The 18839-nt window shown below is 41.0% G+C and overlaps 1 protein-coding gene and 1 long non-coding RNA gene across 6 annotated transcripts in view; one reads left to right on the top strand and one right to left on the bottom strand.

Annotated features, from left to right (window-relative positions):
• PTPRG (protein tyrosine phosphatase receptor type G) overlaps positions 1 to 18839 on the bottom strand; it is a 622240-nt gene that overhangs the window by 278051 nt on the left and 325350 nt on the right. For all 4 annotated transcript variants that reach the window (XM_077325006.1, XM_077325002.1, XM_077325003.1 and 1 more), the window contains exon 4: positions 14286 to 14434. In XM_077325006.1, coding sequence (XP_077181121.1) covers positions 14286 to 14434 — 149 coding nt within the window. The remainder of the gene's footprint in view (positions 1 to 14285; positions 14435 to 18839) is intronic.
• Positions 11106 to 18176, top strand: LOC143831726 (uncharacterized). Of its 2 annotated transcripts, XR_013228947.1 has the most exons (4): positions 11106 to 11249; positions 13500 to 13623; positions 17546 to 17723; positions 17882 to 18176. It is a non-coding gene; the product is annotated as an uncharacterized LOC143831726 (long non-coding RNA). The 2 variants fall into 2 exon arrangements; XR_013228946.1 differs by lacking the exon at positions 17546 to 17723 and having other exon boundaries at positions 13500 to 13653.

Genomic DNA, 18839 nt, shown 5'->3' with positions numbered 1-18839 from the left:
GGGGATATTATACATTTATAAAATTACACACATGGAGGAGAGTAGACAGAGAAATTTTTCTCCCTCCCCTAAAGTACTAGAACTCAAGGGCATCCAATGAAGCGGACAGGCCATACATCCAAGATGGACAAAAGAAAACACTTATTTGCAATAACAAAGTGATTAAAATGTAGAATTTGCTGCCAGAGGAGAGAGTGGTGGCCACAGGATTAGACAGCTTTAAAGGGGGATTAGATAGATTCATGAGAGATAGGTCTATCAGTGACTGCTAATCCTGGGGATTAAAGAGAACCTCTACATTCAGAAGCAGTCACCTTCTGAATCCTAGTGCCAGGAGGCAGCATCAGCCTCAGCCTCTATGCCCTGTTGTTGGCTCTCCGGAAGAACTATTTGGTCATGGTGTGAGACAGGATGCTGGACTAGATGGACTACTAGTCTAATCAAGCAGGGCACTTCTTTCATTCTTAAACTGAAAAGCACCAAATTTATTACCCTTTCCTCATAAGAAGGGTACTTCAACTCTTTAATCTTCTTGGTTTCCCCCTGCTGGACATTTTCCAGCTCTGCAATGTTCTTTATGAGATTTGGTGGCCAGAACTGAGGATGGAATTCAGAATACAGACACATCACAGATCCATGTAGGGGCTTTATAAATTAGTTTATTTCGAATCCCTTTCCTAACACATATAAAGCTTGCCTTTCCCTCCTGTGTGGCCCACCGAGCTGACGTTTTTATTATGCAATCAACTACAACCTCAAGATCCTTTTCCCTCTCATTTTCAGCAACTTCAGACTCCATTAGTATGTACTTAAAACTGGTGGGCTTTTTTATTTTAAAAGAAACTTCTCTTTATCATGCTTGGCATCCTGCCCAACCATGTCCGTATGGTGGCATAAAATTTCAACAGGAGAACGACAACATGCACAGTTGATGCCTAGATTTTACCTAGTATAGCGATCCCTAACCTGTGGGCCGCGGACCACATGTGGTCCGTAAACTAATTGGAAGTGGGCCGTGAAGGACGCCTTCTCCCCCCCCCCGGCCCTTTACAACACACTTTGGGTGTCATTGTCTCCCATCACTCCGAGATGGGACTATCTCGTTGCAGAGAAACAAGCTCAGGGTTCCCATTGATTTGTCATTGTCATGAGTTAAAATTTCCATGAAAATAAAATGATCCTTATGTTCATTGTTGTGGCGTGTCTGTATCTTATTTTGAAGGGATGTTTAAACATTATCATAGCGATCAGAGAGCGTTAGGGCAGTGGTTGAGAGTAGAGGATTAAACTACCCCCCCACCGGGCCTCAGTAAAAGGTGTTGAGTGGTCCTCGGTGAGTGGTCCCCGGCGTTGAGTGGTCCCCGGTGATATAAAGGTTGGGGACCACTGACCTAGAAGACTGTCAATACAGACTGAGTTTACATTTGGGGGATCTGGCCCCATTAGGATGCTACCATGTGCTGGATGCATCAGAAGTGAGGCAGCCTGTCCAAGTAGCTGGGCCCGTATGCAGCTCACCTACTTCCCACAATGAAAAACCTTGACTATTGATGAAACCAGCCAGTGAAAAATCATTGTTACACTCTGGTAGCAGGCTAAATATTTTGCAAGGTAGATGCCTCTTCTCTAATCTAACTTCATACTTCTGTAAGCATAACCGATTTGAGTATATTTCATATATACCCAGTTCTCATTTCAGTCTTTTAATCATCATCACCATCCCTTTGCAAACAGAGAACACACAGATAAATCTCACTTGGTGAAATATCAGATTAGATGTTGGATACATTAGACAAGACGACCTCGGGGTGGAATATATAAAATGCATTTCGGTCGGATGGTGGGATAATGAAGCCTCTCTCTCACGCACATTTCAGAGTGTTCAAACCAGTACAAGAATCTGGGGAACGGGCCTGAAATACCATTGTGGAGATAAGGCAACAGATTCCTGTTATTATCTGATGGCTATCTTTGATTATCAGGTAATGCTCGCTTTGGTACGATAAAGGTATGGTGGCTCAACAAGGTGAGCATTATTTTTACTAATTAAACACACAGAGTATAGCCAATTTTATCTGATTCTGCATGGCAGCCAAATTTATGTCACATTTTTCTTTCTATTAGCCATCCTAATCACATGAGACAGAAGTGTTGGAGACATTCCACTAAAAACAACAAGATGGGAGGTGACAGACCATTCAGATCTGATTCCTCCTTCCCAAAATCAATCTTACCATACATTATTATTCTACTCTGTAAAAGGAAAGGACAATACCTTGAGACAGGCTTTAATTGTTACAAGGGCTTGTAACTCTCTGTAATACTAATAAGGGTTTTGGTATATGTTGCTAAAGCAGAAAAGACATTTTAAAGTACCCTGCGTAACATCTTCCAAGAAACTAATACGCCTAATATATTTAATTATCTGAAATCAGGTTACCAAAAAGATGTTAAGGGGCAACTTGATTGTTGTGTATAAGCACTCTCAGCTCCCAACATTTGACAGGCTATAATCTACTCATGATGTGTTCAGCGAGCATAAAGCTCATTATGCAGCTGTTTTGCAAGCAAGATGATTCCTAGAGGGACTATCAGCATACTGGCCTAGCCTGAAGTGAATCCTCAAACAAGGGAATGAGTACCCCTGGAATTGCTGCATTTTGCTGGAAAGCAGAGATAGAGCTATGAATCATCATCTCTGGATGATCTCTCCCCAGTGGTTTCATGTAGATGTTTACAAGTATGAGGGATTGAACTGACCTTTGAAAAGCAATATGCCAACAACAAAGGGGATATGAAGTCCCTCAGGTCCACTTTCTGGAACCTGCCTTCTAGGAATCAGAGAGACCAACACAACACTACTCTTCCCTACCAATTCTAGCAGGTGGTCCAGAAGGACACCATGACTGATGGTATCAAAAGCTGCTGAGGACCTGCCTGAAGCCACCTCGTTAAGAGGCAGGCTAATTCTCCTAACTAAGCAGAAGAAGGATTCAAATCAACTCGAATTAATTGGCAAAAGCTCTTATTGTAATTGTTTTGGTTTTCGGAGATAGAGATAAGAGCAGTGAATGTGAAAATCTCACGAGAACTTTGTGCCAGTACGAGAATCCCTGCCTTAACCGGCTTCAATACGTCACATGCCTGTGCCGGAACATTAGAGGATAAAACAGAGGACCTCTACTGGCCACTTGTAAAATTGTTTGGGGCCGGGTTTTTTTAAAGTCAAAATCATGTCTATGTTAAAAAGATTGGCTCATCTAATAGAGATACAAACCCAAGATTACAAAGTATTCTTAGATGGATTGATCAAAAATATCTCCAAGGAGATCCAAGATGGCAAGGAAGAAGTCTTCAATAGGAATGATGGATCAATAACAGTGACTGATGACAGCTTTAAACAAGGTGGAAAACCAACAGCAGAAGAGAAATCTGAAATTCATATCTTCAAGGAGATCCAAGATGCCAAGGAAGACGTCTTTAACAGGAATAATGGATCAATAACAGTGGCTGATGACAGCTCTAAACAAGGTGGAAAACCAACAGTAGAAGAGAAATCTGAAATTCTGGAGACGGAAAATGGGATGCCGGAGTTCTGCAGCCCAGATAAGGACACCCTTTTTAAAAAGACATACAGCCATCTCAAAGCAAGAGTGTACAAAAATCAATCAAAAGAAATATGGATCTGCAGTGAAAGTAACCGATTTAAAGGATCTCTCTGGGGAAAAAATTGTATTGATACTGGAGTCCAGGAGGTGCAACGGCCTCAAGATTTATCGATGCATATTTTGCGGGAAAGAGTACAACTGCACTTTCTACGCCAAAGGCCAATGGGACAGAATATAATTTTACGGGAACGACAAGATGTAGCAAGCCTCGAGATGAGACCCCCTTAAGAAGACCGAAAGCTCATATTGTTTTATGTTTAATGTTATACCGTATTCTATATTTCCATTTTTATGAAAAAGGGGAAGCAGTGTCTCTTTCGCTCTTGTTTTTTTTTTTTTTGTCTCTTTTCTTTTATAGGCATATAGGTAATATAATCATTAGTGCTGAAAATGTAAAATGGGGTTCTCCCCCCCTATTTTTTCTTTCTTCTATTAGTGAATTGTCCTAGGACTAAAGCCTACACTGAGGATGGTTCTTAGAATGGGTCAAGCAAAAATTGTTTTGTAGATGTATTAGAACCAAGGATAAGGAGAAGCTATAGAAGACTGAAAGCTTATATTGTTCTATGTTTAATGTTAAGCATTTAATCTAAACCTGGAAATCTTATTATTCTCTGTATTAACAACATATACTGTATCCTATATTGCTATTTTTATGAAAAAGGGGAAGCAGTGCCTTTTTTCTCTCTTGTTTCTTTTTCTTAGTAGGCATATAGGTAATATAATCGTTAGCGTTGGAAATATAAAATGGGGCTTTCCCCTCTTATTATTTTTTTTATTGGTGTATTGTTATAGGGCCAAAGCTCATATTGATCTGTAGAAAATGCAAAGCTCTCAACTTATACCTGTCAGGATGGCTCTTAGAATGGGCCAAGTATAAATGGTTTGTAGATGTATCTGTATTAAGGATAAGGAGAAATTATGAAATCCTTTTGTAATTTTTTTTCTTTGTACATCTTTAAGGCAAAGCCCTACTTTCCTCTCCCTTTATCAGGGTATTGATACAGGGCCAAAACTAATACTGTGCTATAAGAAATGTTTAATGTTAAGCATCTAACTCAAACCTAGAAATATCTGCTAGGATAGCTCTCAGATTGTATCAAGCAGTTAATGTGAGGTCTACGATCTCTCAAGTAAGTTGATTAATAATAACTTTTCTTTTGTATATCTAAACAGGCTTTTTTTTTTTTTTTAATGTAGTGGAAATGTGGATGGCTCTTAGACTCATGGCTCTTAGAGTTTTGGGCAAAAGTTTATATCACTGTGGAGTCAATGTGGGGTCGTATATTCTCAAATGATGACTATATTTCTATCTTTATGAAAATAAAAAAAATCATTATAAAAAAAAAAAAAAAAAAAAGCTGCTGAGGACCAACTGGGACTAAAGCTACTGCCAGTTCACTAATTTGTTGCTCAACATTGAGCTGAACAACACTTGTTAAACCTAGACATGTTAAGAGGACAGCTGACTTAACTGAAAAGAACTCTCCTGCTCATAATCTTGAAAGTATGATTTGCAGAACTGTTTTCACATCTTCTAGTGAGATAAACTTGTACAAAGGATGAAGATGGTGGCAAAGGAGGGAGAGGAATATGGGAGGAAAGGCATTTGAATTTAGGATTATGAGAAGTATCACAGCATCCTAGAGCGGAAAGGGCCATACAATAAGGTGACCAGATTGTCCCACTTTTGGAGGGACATCTGGGGGCACCTGGCAAATTGTACTTATGTTGCAAGTAAAAATATACATTACAATACTATTTTTGCGCTCTATGCCTTTTATGAAAATTTTTGTTGCTCCATATAGACCAAATTTTTAATCAAGAACCCCCCTGGTCAATGGTGTCCCGATTTACCAATGTTAAAATCTGGTCACCTTACCATATAAGCCATCCATTCAACTCCCCTGTTTAATGCAGAATCAGCCTAAAACATTCAGGGCCATTTCGCACGGCTTCAAAGTAGCAGAATGGTTGCTATTTGGAAACGCTACTAATTTGCCATAACCCACGACATCGTAGACAATCTGCAACAATCCTGAAACCAATCAGCAAAAAGCGCTTCGTTGTGGCGCTTTCAGGGGAATCCAGAAAAGTGGATTCACCCTCCGGATAGCGATACACTCCTGCAACCAATCTGCAACAGTAGCGCTAAAGACCTGTGCGTTACCATTGTTGCTGGTTCTTCAAAGTCCCTCCCCCTGGCTCTCTCCTCCAAACTTCCGGCGAAGCGATCGCCATTTTTTTTTCTCCGAGCGAGCGGGGATAAACGCACCGGCGAGCCTCTTTCTGTTTAGAGGCTTCCCTGGATTCAGTCCTTCACCTTTAGTCACTAAGCACAAACCACTGAAAAGCCCGTTTGCTGAAATAAAGTCCCTTTATTTTTTACACATAAATTCAGCCGAAAATCGTGCCCGTGAGAGGGGGGGGGATTTTTTTTTTATCACTCGAGGCAGCGTGCAAACGATCATACAATCAAACGACAGCTCACATTAGGCAGCTGGATGGGTCTCTCCGTAGCAACGAATCTACCTAGATTCGTTGCTATGGGTCGTTTTTTTTTTTTTTTAAACCTTTCTTAAAGGGAAAGGGGCTGTTTGGGAGCATGCTAACGGCTGCCCATTGGCTGCTTGACGGCCAGGGGCGGGACGAGCTTGGCAATAGCGCTTCCTTTCTAGCGATTTCTGCCGAGACCGGAAGCCTGTGGGAAACGCTAAAAAACGCAACTGATTCCACTACAAAGGCAGGTATGCATAACGACGAATTCCACTATTTTAAATGGCGATTTTTCATTCCGCAAACAATTTGCAACAAAGATCCCTGTGCGAAAAGGCCCTCAGGATTAGCAGCTGTCCAGCAGCTGCTTGAAAACTGCCAGTGAAGGGAAACTCACCACTTCCTTAGGCAGCCTATTCCACCACTGAACTACTCTTACTGTGAAAATTTCTTCCCTGATATCTAGCCGGTACCGTTCTACACATAGTTTAAGGCCAATAGTGTGGACCCTATCCTCTGCTACCAACAGGAACCGCTCCCTGTCCTCTTCCAAGTGGCAACCTTTCAAATACATAAAGAGAACAATCATGTCTCCCCTCAACCTCCTGTTCTCCAGGCTGAACATTCCCAAGTCCCTCAGCCCTTCCTCTTAGGGCTTGGTCCCCAAGCCCTGGATCATCCCCATCACCCTCCTCATCACCCTCTCAATTTTGTCTGCATCCTTTTTGAAGTGAGGTCGCCGAGACTGTAAACTGTATTCCAGGGGCGGTCTGACCAATGCAGCATGCAGTGGTTTTATGACATCTTGCCAGTTTGCCATGCTTCTGTTGATACAGCCCAAGACATTATTCACCTTCTTTATCTCACTCATTGTAGACCAACCAGAAGGATTCTTCGACCATGTGAGTGATAGAAGGAGCAATGCTAAGCTGGTCTACTAAAAATAAGTTTCATTTTCATTGGGATCATGTTATTCAGTGGAATTTGTTACCAGGTGGGTACCCTTAGGACTAAAGCCAGAAATTGCAATCCCATGGATGTACCTGGGAATAAACCTTATTTAACACAATGAGACTGACTTTTGAGTAAACAACATGCATGAGTTTAGGTTGAGGGGGAAAATACACTTCTTCCAAATTATGCCTCTTTAAAAAATTAAAGGTTTCTTGTAGGTCCTGAAAATTGTTCACATGGCATGAATAAACTGATCTCTACTTGTTATATCTATTTATTTTAAAAACAAAACCTGGGACTATACTTAGCATCATTTCTCTCTCTCTCATTTTTTGCCTCTGTATCTCACTCTGGCTTTCTAGCTCCATAAAACCCAACATTTCAAGTATCTGTTACTTTCCATTAAACAGCTCTTATAACTGTCAAATTCTCCAACCTTTGTATTGATTTTTCTCCTATTTAAAATAACTCTCCTTTCTAATAGGAACTTGATATCAGTCTTATCTATTACCCTCACCTCCAACAGATCTCACATCAACCCCTTTTCTTCCTCCTTGATTGATTAAACATGTAGAAAATTGAAACTGTGTGGAGATAAGGTGCCTAACTTTTTAGTTTATCATTATATCATAACTGCGGTGTGGCAGCACTGACACATGGCTAGAGGTGAACCTCAGGGGGAAAGCAAACGCTCCTGTCATTGTATAATGGTGGTATGCCCAATGGACAGATCCTTCAAAATGAAATTCTGCATGCATTCTGACATCTACGTGATTGAAAGATATTTGCCTCTGGCAGACAGAAAGATGACAATACTATAAAACAGACTGTGCCTGTTCTACCCAAGGATCCTTCCTTAGACGGCAGAATACCAGTTCCACAGACCATTAGCACATTCCACAGAGTACATTTTTTATTTCAGTCCATCCTCTCCCATTTCCTCTTAATTATCACAGGGCATTCATAGAAAAGATCAGCCAGATGGAGATTAAATATTTCACTACTAGAAGATGAAGCATTCTGCTCTAAAATGGAATCCTTACTGCAATAAAGTCATTAATTAAAGATCCAGCCAGTTCCCTAGTCACACGATGAGTAACGCAAAAGACAATCACAAGAGGGAAAGTGCATCAGATCTACTGGGAAAAAGGGACAAGAAAAAAGGGACAATTACAAGAGTACCAGCTCAAAGTGACCAGAGACTTAGAAGCACCAATGAAGGGAAATCCAAACAAATGTACTTCCCAAAAAATGTAAAGCAATGGTTCTACTTAAAATTAGATTTATTGAATATTTTATGAAGGCGAACCTCAAGATGTAATTACCAGGAGTAAAAGAGGACAGAGTAGAGGAAAGCTGAGAAAATAAGACAACTCTGATGTATCTTTTTGGAGGACAGTGAACTTAATTACCGGTATCTTTTAGCCACAGAACAAAAGGGATGAGTAGGCTCATCCACATGAAAATATGGAACCGATAATCACTGTTAAGTTATTAATGAAGGGTCAGTGAATTGTTGCCTCCTCAATCAATAAACATTTTCTCCTCACTTTAAAGTGAGAGTAAAATTTGTGGGTAATTGCTCTAAAATGGGTTGGATTGTATCACCCAACAAATAGCAGCAGAAACTCAATATGATAACCCACATTTAAATTAAATAAAATTGTAGCAGCTGAAACTGAGATGAAGTAAGACAGAAAAAAAACTACATGATTTTAAAAACTATGTATTTCATGGTTTTTTTAAAATGTAATCTCTCTCTCCTACATGGATGACACTTGTGGAGAACAGAAACACAATCTCATTCATTCATTCGTTTGTTCGTTCGTTCGTTCGTTCGTTCATTCATTCATTCAATATGCCACCCTCTCTAGCAGCTCAGGACAGTTTACAGCAGCAACAAACAAAAGTACAATAACTTTAAATAAATATTATTATTAATAAAACCATAAAAACATTAACACTAACCATCCCAATAAAAGCAATAACTCCTCAAAGTGCACCAGTGTGATCACCAGGTATAGCCTGGTTGCAATATTCGTCGTGGTATATGCACGAAATGTCCACAAGTGTTGGTTTGAAATTATTTCTCTCTGCTGAGTCAAGTCCCAACCGAGGTTTTCTTCCTTGCACAGCAGAAATTCACCCCAGTATGTCCAACAACAATGATTCTATATAGGCAACTTTTACGAATAGAACACCACTCACAACTATTGCCCTTTGGAAAAAAAAAAAAACATACGTTGCAGACCGGCTTACCAGATGTTTTGGGACCTAAAATGGATTTGTTCATTATAGTTGTGGTCTCATATAAGGACATGTAGCTGTAGGCAATTCAGCAAGTCATATATCAAGTTGCCAATACTGTTCTGTTCTCACAAAAGAAAAGGTAGGGCAGAGGTAGGCTTCAAAAGCTTACGATCACACAGAACTACCGATAGTCCAATAAAAGTTATCTCTGCCTATTTCTGAACATGCAGGAGTGATTTTGTCTAAACAGGAAAGTTGAAGTCAAAGTGACAAGCAAAATTAGCAAATGGAAAATATATTGTTAGTTACTTAATAAAAAATGATGAAAGTATCCATTGATAAATCTACAAAGGGGTCATTTATCTGAAGTCCTATTATTTGTTAGAAAAGGGGAGAAATTTTAAAGCTTAAAAATTTAAAATTTATATTAAAAGCTTTTCTGAGCGTTTTTCTTAATTAAAGAATGCCTTTTAAAAACCCTGCATTTTTTGCCTAGATCAAATTCCAAGTGCGATTTCAGAAGCCATTTTGAAGGAAGCCCCTGTTAGAGAACTTAGTCCTAATGCTATGAGCATGCTAATTCAGAGGATGAACGGGATTAGGTCTCTATGGCATGCAGCAGTATGGTCCTTGGAACAAGATTCTCATTTGCTAAGTAAATTACTGTACATTATTGTATAATGGTGTTCACATTATAACTGACAATTAGAACCATTAAGACGAAAGCTCATAAACAGCTGAAAGCTCACATCAAATTAACACAGTCATGACTGAAATCACTCTTCTGATTTCGGCTCTTCATAGATGTAATCAGGCTCTTTGCATAAAAATGAACAGGCAAGGAGCACAACTGTAGCCATTCTGTGGCAGAAATAACAGTGTTTCACTTACCTGTAGCTGTCGTTCATTGAGTTGTTTTCTGTGCAGGTGCATGTTGGGGAACTGTGCATGCGCAGTCTTGCTAACAGAAATTTTTAGCTTCCTAGGAGTAGCGAGTGTGCAATTCCCCCTTGGTACATGCTCAGAGTGTTTCCTGCTGAGAACACACACTGGGGGGAGGGGTGTCCTATCCCCTTAGTAATTTCTATGCCACCCAGCCACTTTGAGGTGGGGTTGCCATTCCCCAGTTGGGGAATACTCCAGTTCCACAGGTCTCCTCCAGGCTTTAAGAAATGTGGGTGGGATATTCCCCCCCCACACAAAAACCAAGCTGGCTTTTGTCCAGCTCTCTCAATTGCTTCCTTCCCCAGGGCTTGCAAGCCTTCCTCAATTGCATGAGAGAGATATAAAGACAAGCCTCCCTTCCATTTTTGAAATCTCCTCCCTCCTCCTTTGGAGGGGTAGGGAAAGAGAGAGGGAGAGCATATGTGAGAAAGAACAAGAGTAGTGTCTTGTCCATGGTACTTTAAGAGCAACAAAGCGTTATTTCAGATATAAGCCTTTGGTGTGCACACCCTGTTCTTCAGAGGGGGGTGGGGATGATTCTTCTGATAATCACAATTTACAGTGAGATTGCCTTGCTCTGCTGTTTATTTTGACCTCTCTACCACACACACACACACACACACAGAGAGAGAGAGAGAGAGAGAGAGAGAGAGAGAGAGAGAGATCCCAGAAAAGGCCCCCCATTCTCCACCAATGGACCTGGCAACCATACTCTGAAGGTGCCTAGTACACATCACAGAGAGATGAACTGATGTTGCCTGGAGACCAGTTATAAGCTCACAGTCTCCACCTGAAGGCTGGCAATCCTTAATGGAGCTGAACATGGCAATATTGTGAGGGCAACTTTTCTTCATAGACCTCTTTTGGTGGTTCAGACAGGCCTGAGGTCTACAAACATTTTAAGCTTGCCAAATTTTGGAATTTTGCGAGAAGGTGGTAAGCACTACCCCGAATGACTGCTGTAGAAAGCAGAGTCCCACTCCCAAATGCTGGCCGCAGGAGGAGGAACCCAACCCGAAACTATCCTCCTGCCTTTGTTAAATAATTTGCAGAAATAGAAAGAACCAAAGAAAATCAGGCAAGGGGAGAAAAAGATTGGGGAAAGGAAGTAAAAAGATGGTAACATTTTTCTCGCCTGTCTACACAAGGCTATCTCCACTAATTCTGCAGTGTTTGAAAGAGTTGGCAGGAAAGGGCATAACAAGTTTACTTTTAACTCCCTTTCCCTCATAGAAACACAGCATAGAACAACATGCGAAATAAGACTCATGACTTATTTTAAAAGAAAGAAAACAATCAGGTGTCCTGCATAGTGCATCCTGCATAGGTTGGACTAGATCAGTGGTTCCCAACCTGCGGGCCGCGGCCCGGTGCCGGGCCGTGAAGGCCATGGCGCCGGGCCGCGGCTCCCTCTCCCCGCCCCCCTCGCAGTAAAAAACTTCCCAGGCCGCAATCTTGCGGCCCGGGAAGCTTCTTACTGCGGGAGGGCGGGGAGAGGGAATCAGGGCCGGGCCGCGCATTCGCGGCCGTGCGGGCTCGGCCCGATGCGCGGCCCGATGCACGGGCATGGCCTGCGCGGGCGCGGCCCGATGCCCTGCCGGTCCCCAGCCTCAGAAAGGTTGGGGACCACTGGACTAGATGACCCCGGAGGCCCCTTCCAACTCTATGATTCTAGGTAACTCTATGATTCTCTATGATTCTAGGCATTGCCTTCCATCCAAAGTGCCTTTCGAGAAGGCAATAAAATGAGATGCTCTCATATATCCTATCCTCTAATTTAACATATAAAGGACGCTCAAAAATATTATCCAGATGGGCCCCAATGAAGGAAACCAATTAACTGACACTGCCTTACCATCTGACACATTCGTTGTGATAATAAAAATACAAACAGCATGGTCAAATAATAAGGTTCCGTCTCACATCTGACGTAATTGAATACCTGTTAGTGATGGTATTCTGTAAAAAGCTCCCTCCAACTTTGTGACTGAACAATCCGTGCTTTGCCTCGCCGCAAATGCACATGCAATTTCTGTGTTCTCAGGGCAACCTCTGCAGCTGAAACAGACTCATCTGTCCCAAAGGGACATTCCTTGGAACTCATGCAGGCTGTGTACCGTCCACATCTGGTTTCTCAATTAGGTTCTGAGAACATTTTGCTTTCAAGTATGCTGACAGCAGAGCCAGGCCAAACCGGAGGACAAAGTACTTATGAGCATTCCGCCAAGGCTTGACCCGTATCTTTGGGCCATCTCAAATCAGCGGGCCATCTCTGAGGCTGCCGTTTTCTTTTTATAGTTTTCCTAGAAATATAGCCGCTAGCACACAGCAAGGCCTTTTGTTTTTTGGCAGGGAGGCTTCATTGTCAGGTAATTAGCCTTGCTACAAGCTCCTGCAAGTAGCTCTGCAATTAATATTAGAGATTAAATGCTGGTACTGCATGCACAAGCACACGGGGATCAATGCTTTGAGGTGCCAAGAACGTACAATACCCTGATGAGCGATGGACGCCTCTTCTTAAAGGATTCTGATCAAAGTTTTCAGTTCTGGGATTATAAAAGGGAAGTAATTTTCCCCCAACCGAACAATTTACTTGGAATGAGTTATTCCTGTCTGTGTTTCAGAGTTCCTGCTTTTCTCCTAGTTCTGTAGCCCCACTTAGATTATCCTAATAATGCATTCTGGGAAATCAAGCCCAACAACAACTTGCTTGTTTTATGTTGGAGAGAAGCAAAGGTTCAAATGAGATGGTAGCAGCAAAGGTAAAAGACTCAAAGACAACAACAACAACAAAAAGAAACACTGAGTATGCTCTTTTTCTGGAGGACTACATGAGAAATAGTATTTCTTGTGGTTGTTGAAGCATTTGGATTTGCTTCTTTTTCAAAACAAACCCTACTATGTTCTGGCAACATCTTGTCCAAATTGACATACAGCAGGTGGGGATGAACCACCTGAATCACCCAAGTGCTCCAGAGAGGGAAGGAAGGAAGGAATTATTCTAGCCACTCTGAAGGAAACAGTCGGAAGACCTTCTGAAGTTCTCCTTTGAGTTAAAGGGCTGAAATAACAAACCAGTGGCAAATGTCCTTATTTTGAGTAAGGTGATAAGGCCATGGTGGAAGTACAAGTTTTAGATTTCTTGGATAAGACAAATGATCTAGTACCATTTCAATCATATTTCAGGTCACCTCTTGAGATGGGAACTGTCTTGGTTGCCCCAGATGACCTTCACTAGGAGAGAGGCAGGGGAATACCATATTGTTGACTCTCCTGGACCATCTGACAGCTTTCAATAACATCATCTATGGTATCTTTCTGGACAAATTGGCTACAATAGGTATTGGGTGCACTGCACTGGATGGTTTCCATAACTAATTACTTTGCTTGTCTGTTGGGTGATATTATATTCTCTGTTCCCCCCTCTTGTGTTCTTTGCTTTGTGCTGGTTAGTATCACTGTCTTGCTAGACACACGCATACACATATATGTAGTTTCCAATTTTTAAATAAGCAAGACATCGGTGTTACATAGCTCACGTCTTAAAATAAAGCTGCTAAAGTATTTATAAACATTTCAGAATTGAAGCCAGTGGCACAAGTGGATGGAACAAGTTAAGAAAGCAATTCTGTTAAAGTACCCCCTAATTCTTTCCTCTCTAGTTTCCATGAACTAGGGGATTCAGAGCAGGGTTTCCTTTCCTCCTTTTCTCAAGCTGAAGAGGTTAGCCTGAGGATATTACCTGTGTCCCATCAGACTAGCATGTTACACCCATAATTGCAACTCATCTTAGAGTGTAACTCCAGAAAAGCAAATGAGACCTTCCATAAAAATAAAACAAATGAAAAGAAACCATTTGGGAAAACGAAAGGTTCCGCACACCATAAAACATTCCACATGTTTCTGTTGAGACTCGACTGAAATAAATGCATGTCCCCCTCATAAAACGGAGTGTACCATCATTCCACTAACCTCCACTGGGAATCGCCTCCCATTGATGCTATGCTCTGAGCCAGCAGATCCGTTACTCTGGCCCCAGTGAAACTCCACTTTCTCTGCTTTGAATCTGCCTGGGAGTCCTGCACCGCTGATGAAATAGTCATCTTTTAGGAGGATAGCCACTGTAGGGAAAAAAGAAGGGGGGGGGGATACAGCTGAAAATGTTTCTGCCACAGAGGGCTGTTGTAATTCTTTTCATTGGGACAATGGCTGATTGGTCCTTACAAAGTCCAAGAGGCCATTTGTTCCCTAACGTCTACATGTAATGCTCTTGAATTTTGGAGTACTGGCCATTCTGTCAGGCATTTATCAAACCAGAAGCTAGTAAAAGCAGATTTTGTACAGTAAAAGGATTTCATGTGGGATACAGCATGATATCTCCTCCCTACCCAGCAAGCAGAATAGGATTTCATCTCAAGAGGTAAAACCAATGAGTAGGATCAGATTGTTAGGTGGGCAGACCAGTCCTTGCAACTAACTCCAACTTTATTCAGTCAGGATTATTTCCCAAGGATTGCAATCTTGGGTTTTCCAGCTCTAACAAGTATTCTCTTTTCTGACAAAACTAATGACAGTCACCTGCATAGAGGGGGTGGGGGGGAATCATCATCATTATCATAACAATGCTAAATCCAAAAGTCCCCTTTTCCTTATTAATAATAAAATGATGATACAGAAATAATAAATTAAGCAGCCAACAATCTCCTTTGACTTGGTGCTTGTTATATATTCTCTCGCAGATCTTCCCTAGTAGAACTTGCTTGCAATTATCTTCTGCAATGTATCTAGAAACATGCAATCCAAGGTAGTTTCATGAGATCTGTTAAATATTGCTACATTTAAAAATCTGAAATATATTGTTGCTTTTTTAAATGTATCACATACAATACTATCAAGCAACTTTCCTTTTCATAAACAAGAGAGGATTTTTAAAAAAAGAAGGGGGGGAGAAAAATAATAAATAATAAATAAAATAATAAATAAAACAAGAAAAAGAAGAAGAAGGGAAAGGAGAACATTACCCACTGTATTGCTACAATTTTTAATTTACAAGCCCAAATTTCCCAAACATTCTCTTGCATCTCTAGATCAGGTCCAGTTCTCCATAGAACTTGAATCAATCTAACAAATGCTTAAAACAGTAACCATAGAATAAGTGAAGCGCACCAAAAAGAGCATTTTCACTACATTATTTAATTTGATTTTAATTTGAGATTTATGCACTGCCTCTCCCAATATATCTAATACTCAACATGGCCAAATCTAGATTGCCTCATTTCGAGACTGGAGCCATCAATGGATATGACAGATCATTCTACAAACCTGAAAAATGCTCCATGTTTGCAGAAACATCTGAAATTCATCCATCTATTCATCCATCCTCCCCACCACCATAAACACATATCATTAGGAGTTAAAACCGACAGAAATAATAAAAACCAGCCCTGTAGGGTTCAGGTAAAAACTTCATCTTTAGCTGATGCTAAGAACCCACAACAGAATTGCTGGTTGAAACCTTGGTTTTTGTCAGTAAAAAGCAGTAGAAGGGTCCTTTCTAGGGCTGCTTTAGCTTTTGAGGACAGATTCCTGGGAGCCAGCCCTAGCAGCAACCACTGAGCAATTTAATACCATACAACTTCCATAAATTATCTAGACCCAGATGCTCACTACTGTTCAGTTTAAGGTAGGATTTGGAAGACCTAGGCTCAAATCTCCACTCCGCTGTAGAAGCTCATTTGGTGACGTTGGGCCAACTCATCCTGACCTGAGCCTCTTGCTCTGATCACTCCAGAGTAGAATATATTATTTCCAATATCTTTGAGAAATGCGCATTTTGGCCGTAGATATAAAACCTACAAAAAATCAGAGATACTTATTATGTGTTGGAGAGACTTATCCACCTAGGCAGATCCTCACTGAAGCCATTACAATCCACCCTCTTGAAGTTCCATCATAGGCCTTGAAAAGATCTTATTTGGATTCCTAACTCAAGGAATGCATGTTGATGTTGGCTATGTGGGAAGGCCTGAAGAATGCATCTGGATATAGGCATGGGCTAACTTCTCTGGTTAGATGAAACAAATGTTAAGTCAGGCTTGGACCCTCTATTCCATGCCCCTGATCTGAAGGTCTTTAGCATCAAAAATGAGATGCAAGACGTGTTCTTCAGTCCAGCTGTTCTTATCATTAACCATGTTTCTCCAATTCCCACAGTGGCTGCTAAAGTCACCAGCATACACAAAAGGATGAGGATAGCTTTACAGGCCATATGCTGGCCATGAGGCAAGAGATAGTTTGTAAACATTGACATGTACTTCCGCACATTTTGCTATAGCTGTGTAGATGTCATTGTGGAAGTTGACCAGTATCAGCTATACATTTCCAGTGTTGTTTCAGGCATGAATCACTGTGCCATATATAAGATGCTATGTGACACCATTAAGATCCTATCCCATAATTTTTGCTCTATTGATCTTGGCTTGATCTTCATTATCAAGACGAGGTTTTTGAACAAGAGTTAAATATATTTTATTGGCCAGCAGGATTTGCGACAAGTAATGACATTTAGACTAGCATTGGCATTTGCTTATACCCCCAATATTCATTCAGATGTCGTCTCCTGTCCCCCTGTCAAGTAGAATCATAGAGCTGAAAAGGACCTCAGGGTGATCTAGTCCAAGCCCCTGAAGAATGCAAGGAATTTGAAACTACCTGCCCACCACAGTGACCCCAGGTCCATACCAAATGATGCCTCCCCCCCTCTCTAATTCTGGTTGGTGGGTGGGAAAGGTAAAAGGTTAAGGTAAAACATTTTAACTGCTAGGAAGACAAGGAAATAGTGCTGAGAAGAGGATACTATGGTAAAACGAGGAGCTCCCAGAAGTCCTTGTTCATTCCCCAATGTGCAACTGGGCCCAGCCAGAGGGCCAGCACTGAAAAAGTGAGCCATAGTTTCCCAAGTACTGGTTCCATGGGGAAGGGAAAACTGAAGACAGAGATAAAAGCAGGTTGGCTGGTGGGTGAGAACAAAGCAGGAAAAGGCAAGAGGCTATAGGACCCTTAAGGGAAAGGAAGAAGATATTGGGAAAGGGGGAAATAAGATGCTCCCATCAAGTCTTTGTGGCTCTTTCACCTGTGGAAATCTAATATTTAACTTAATTTCCACCTTCCAACATTTTAATAATTTCTTAATATCCTAACATTTTCTTAATTCATCTACTCCGCAACTCTAGATGTGGAATCCAATGTCAGTGTAACAGATTCTGTCAGTGGACTTCAGTAAACCATTTTTAAGATGCTGTTGTCACGGAGAAGTGATTCCTTTCCTCAATCTAATAACTGCTCTAAGAGCTAGAAGTGCCAACAATGGACTCAGTATTCCAAATGAGAAGTGGAGCACTGAAAAGGAAGGTTAGCATTTTTTCCCCTTGCTTACAGAAAAAGGCATCTTCTTCTATTCTGAGTCCTTCTGAAGGGGCACATGCCTTTTTAAAAATAGCTGTATCATACTGACAGTTCTCCGGCACCTTGAGACTGACCACAACATCTTTCTTCTTCTGTCGTTCCAGACAATGGGTCTCCAAGTGCAGAACCTTATACTTCATACCGTTCAGCTGAACGTTTTTTCTTTACTCCAGTGTATACGATTGTTCAATTCCAACCCACATAATTTTCAAATGTTCTTCTCTATCAATAAATCCTCCTAGCTTTGAGGTTTTGGCAGATTTCATCTACACACTAATTTCGACTGCCAAAGTTGCAAAATGATGATATCAAATAAAATGATCGTGAAGATTGATCCTGCAAGAATCTCAGTTGGTTGTCTTCCTTCAGTTTGAAAACCTGCCTTTCATCAAAACAACTTGGGCGCTTCTTTCTGTAATGCTATCTAAAGCAGTCCCAATTGGAGCTGAACCAAATCGTTTGTGCTGTAGCATATGCTGTACATTACAATCGATCAGTCAAAAATAGCTATTGGATTATCTGCCATGGTTTTCACTTAATAAACATATGCTGAATTTTTCTCCTAAATTCTGTTGACAATTTGGAGCCCCACAACGGAGACCCCCTTGTGAAATATATACTTGGAAAATTCCCTCAACATATTGTAATGGTGGATTCTCGGGTTACCTGAGTAGCTTCCTTTTCAACTAGTCCATGGTAGGTACAGTTGAACAGATGGAAATATTTTTAATTCTTCCTTTTTATGCTTTAACTTTGCAAACACCCATCAAACCTAATTTTACCCCCCCCCAACACCCACACACACACAAGTATATTATAAACTCCCAAGAAGACCTAGATAGGGATGGACATGAACCAGAAAAACGTGTTTCATGGCAGAACCACAAATGGAACTGGGAAGTTCACTCATGAACCAAGTCAGTTTGTGCCCCAGAATACCTTCTCCCACAGGAGGTCAATGTAGTACCCTGATGACTAGATTCAGACAAAGGTCTCTCTTTTTAGTTTTTTCTTGGGTTTTGATGAAGGTTACGTTGCTGTTGTTTTCCTCTACTTCCTATA

Source organism: Paroedura picta, chromosome 3 (assembly GCF_049243985.1).
Source record: "Paroedura picta isolate Pp20150507F chromosome 3, Ppicta_v3.0, whole genome shotgun sequence".
NCBI lineage: Eukaryota > Metazoa > Chordata > Lepidosauria > Squamata > Gekkonidae > Paroedura > Paroedura picta.
This window is presented reverse-complemented; position numbering and strand designations above follow the sequence as displayed.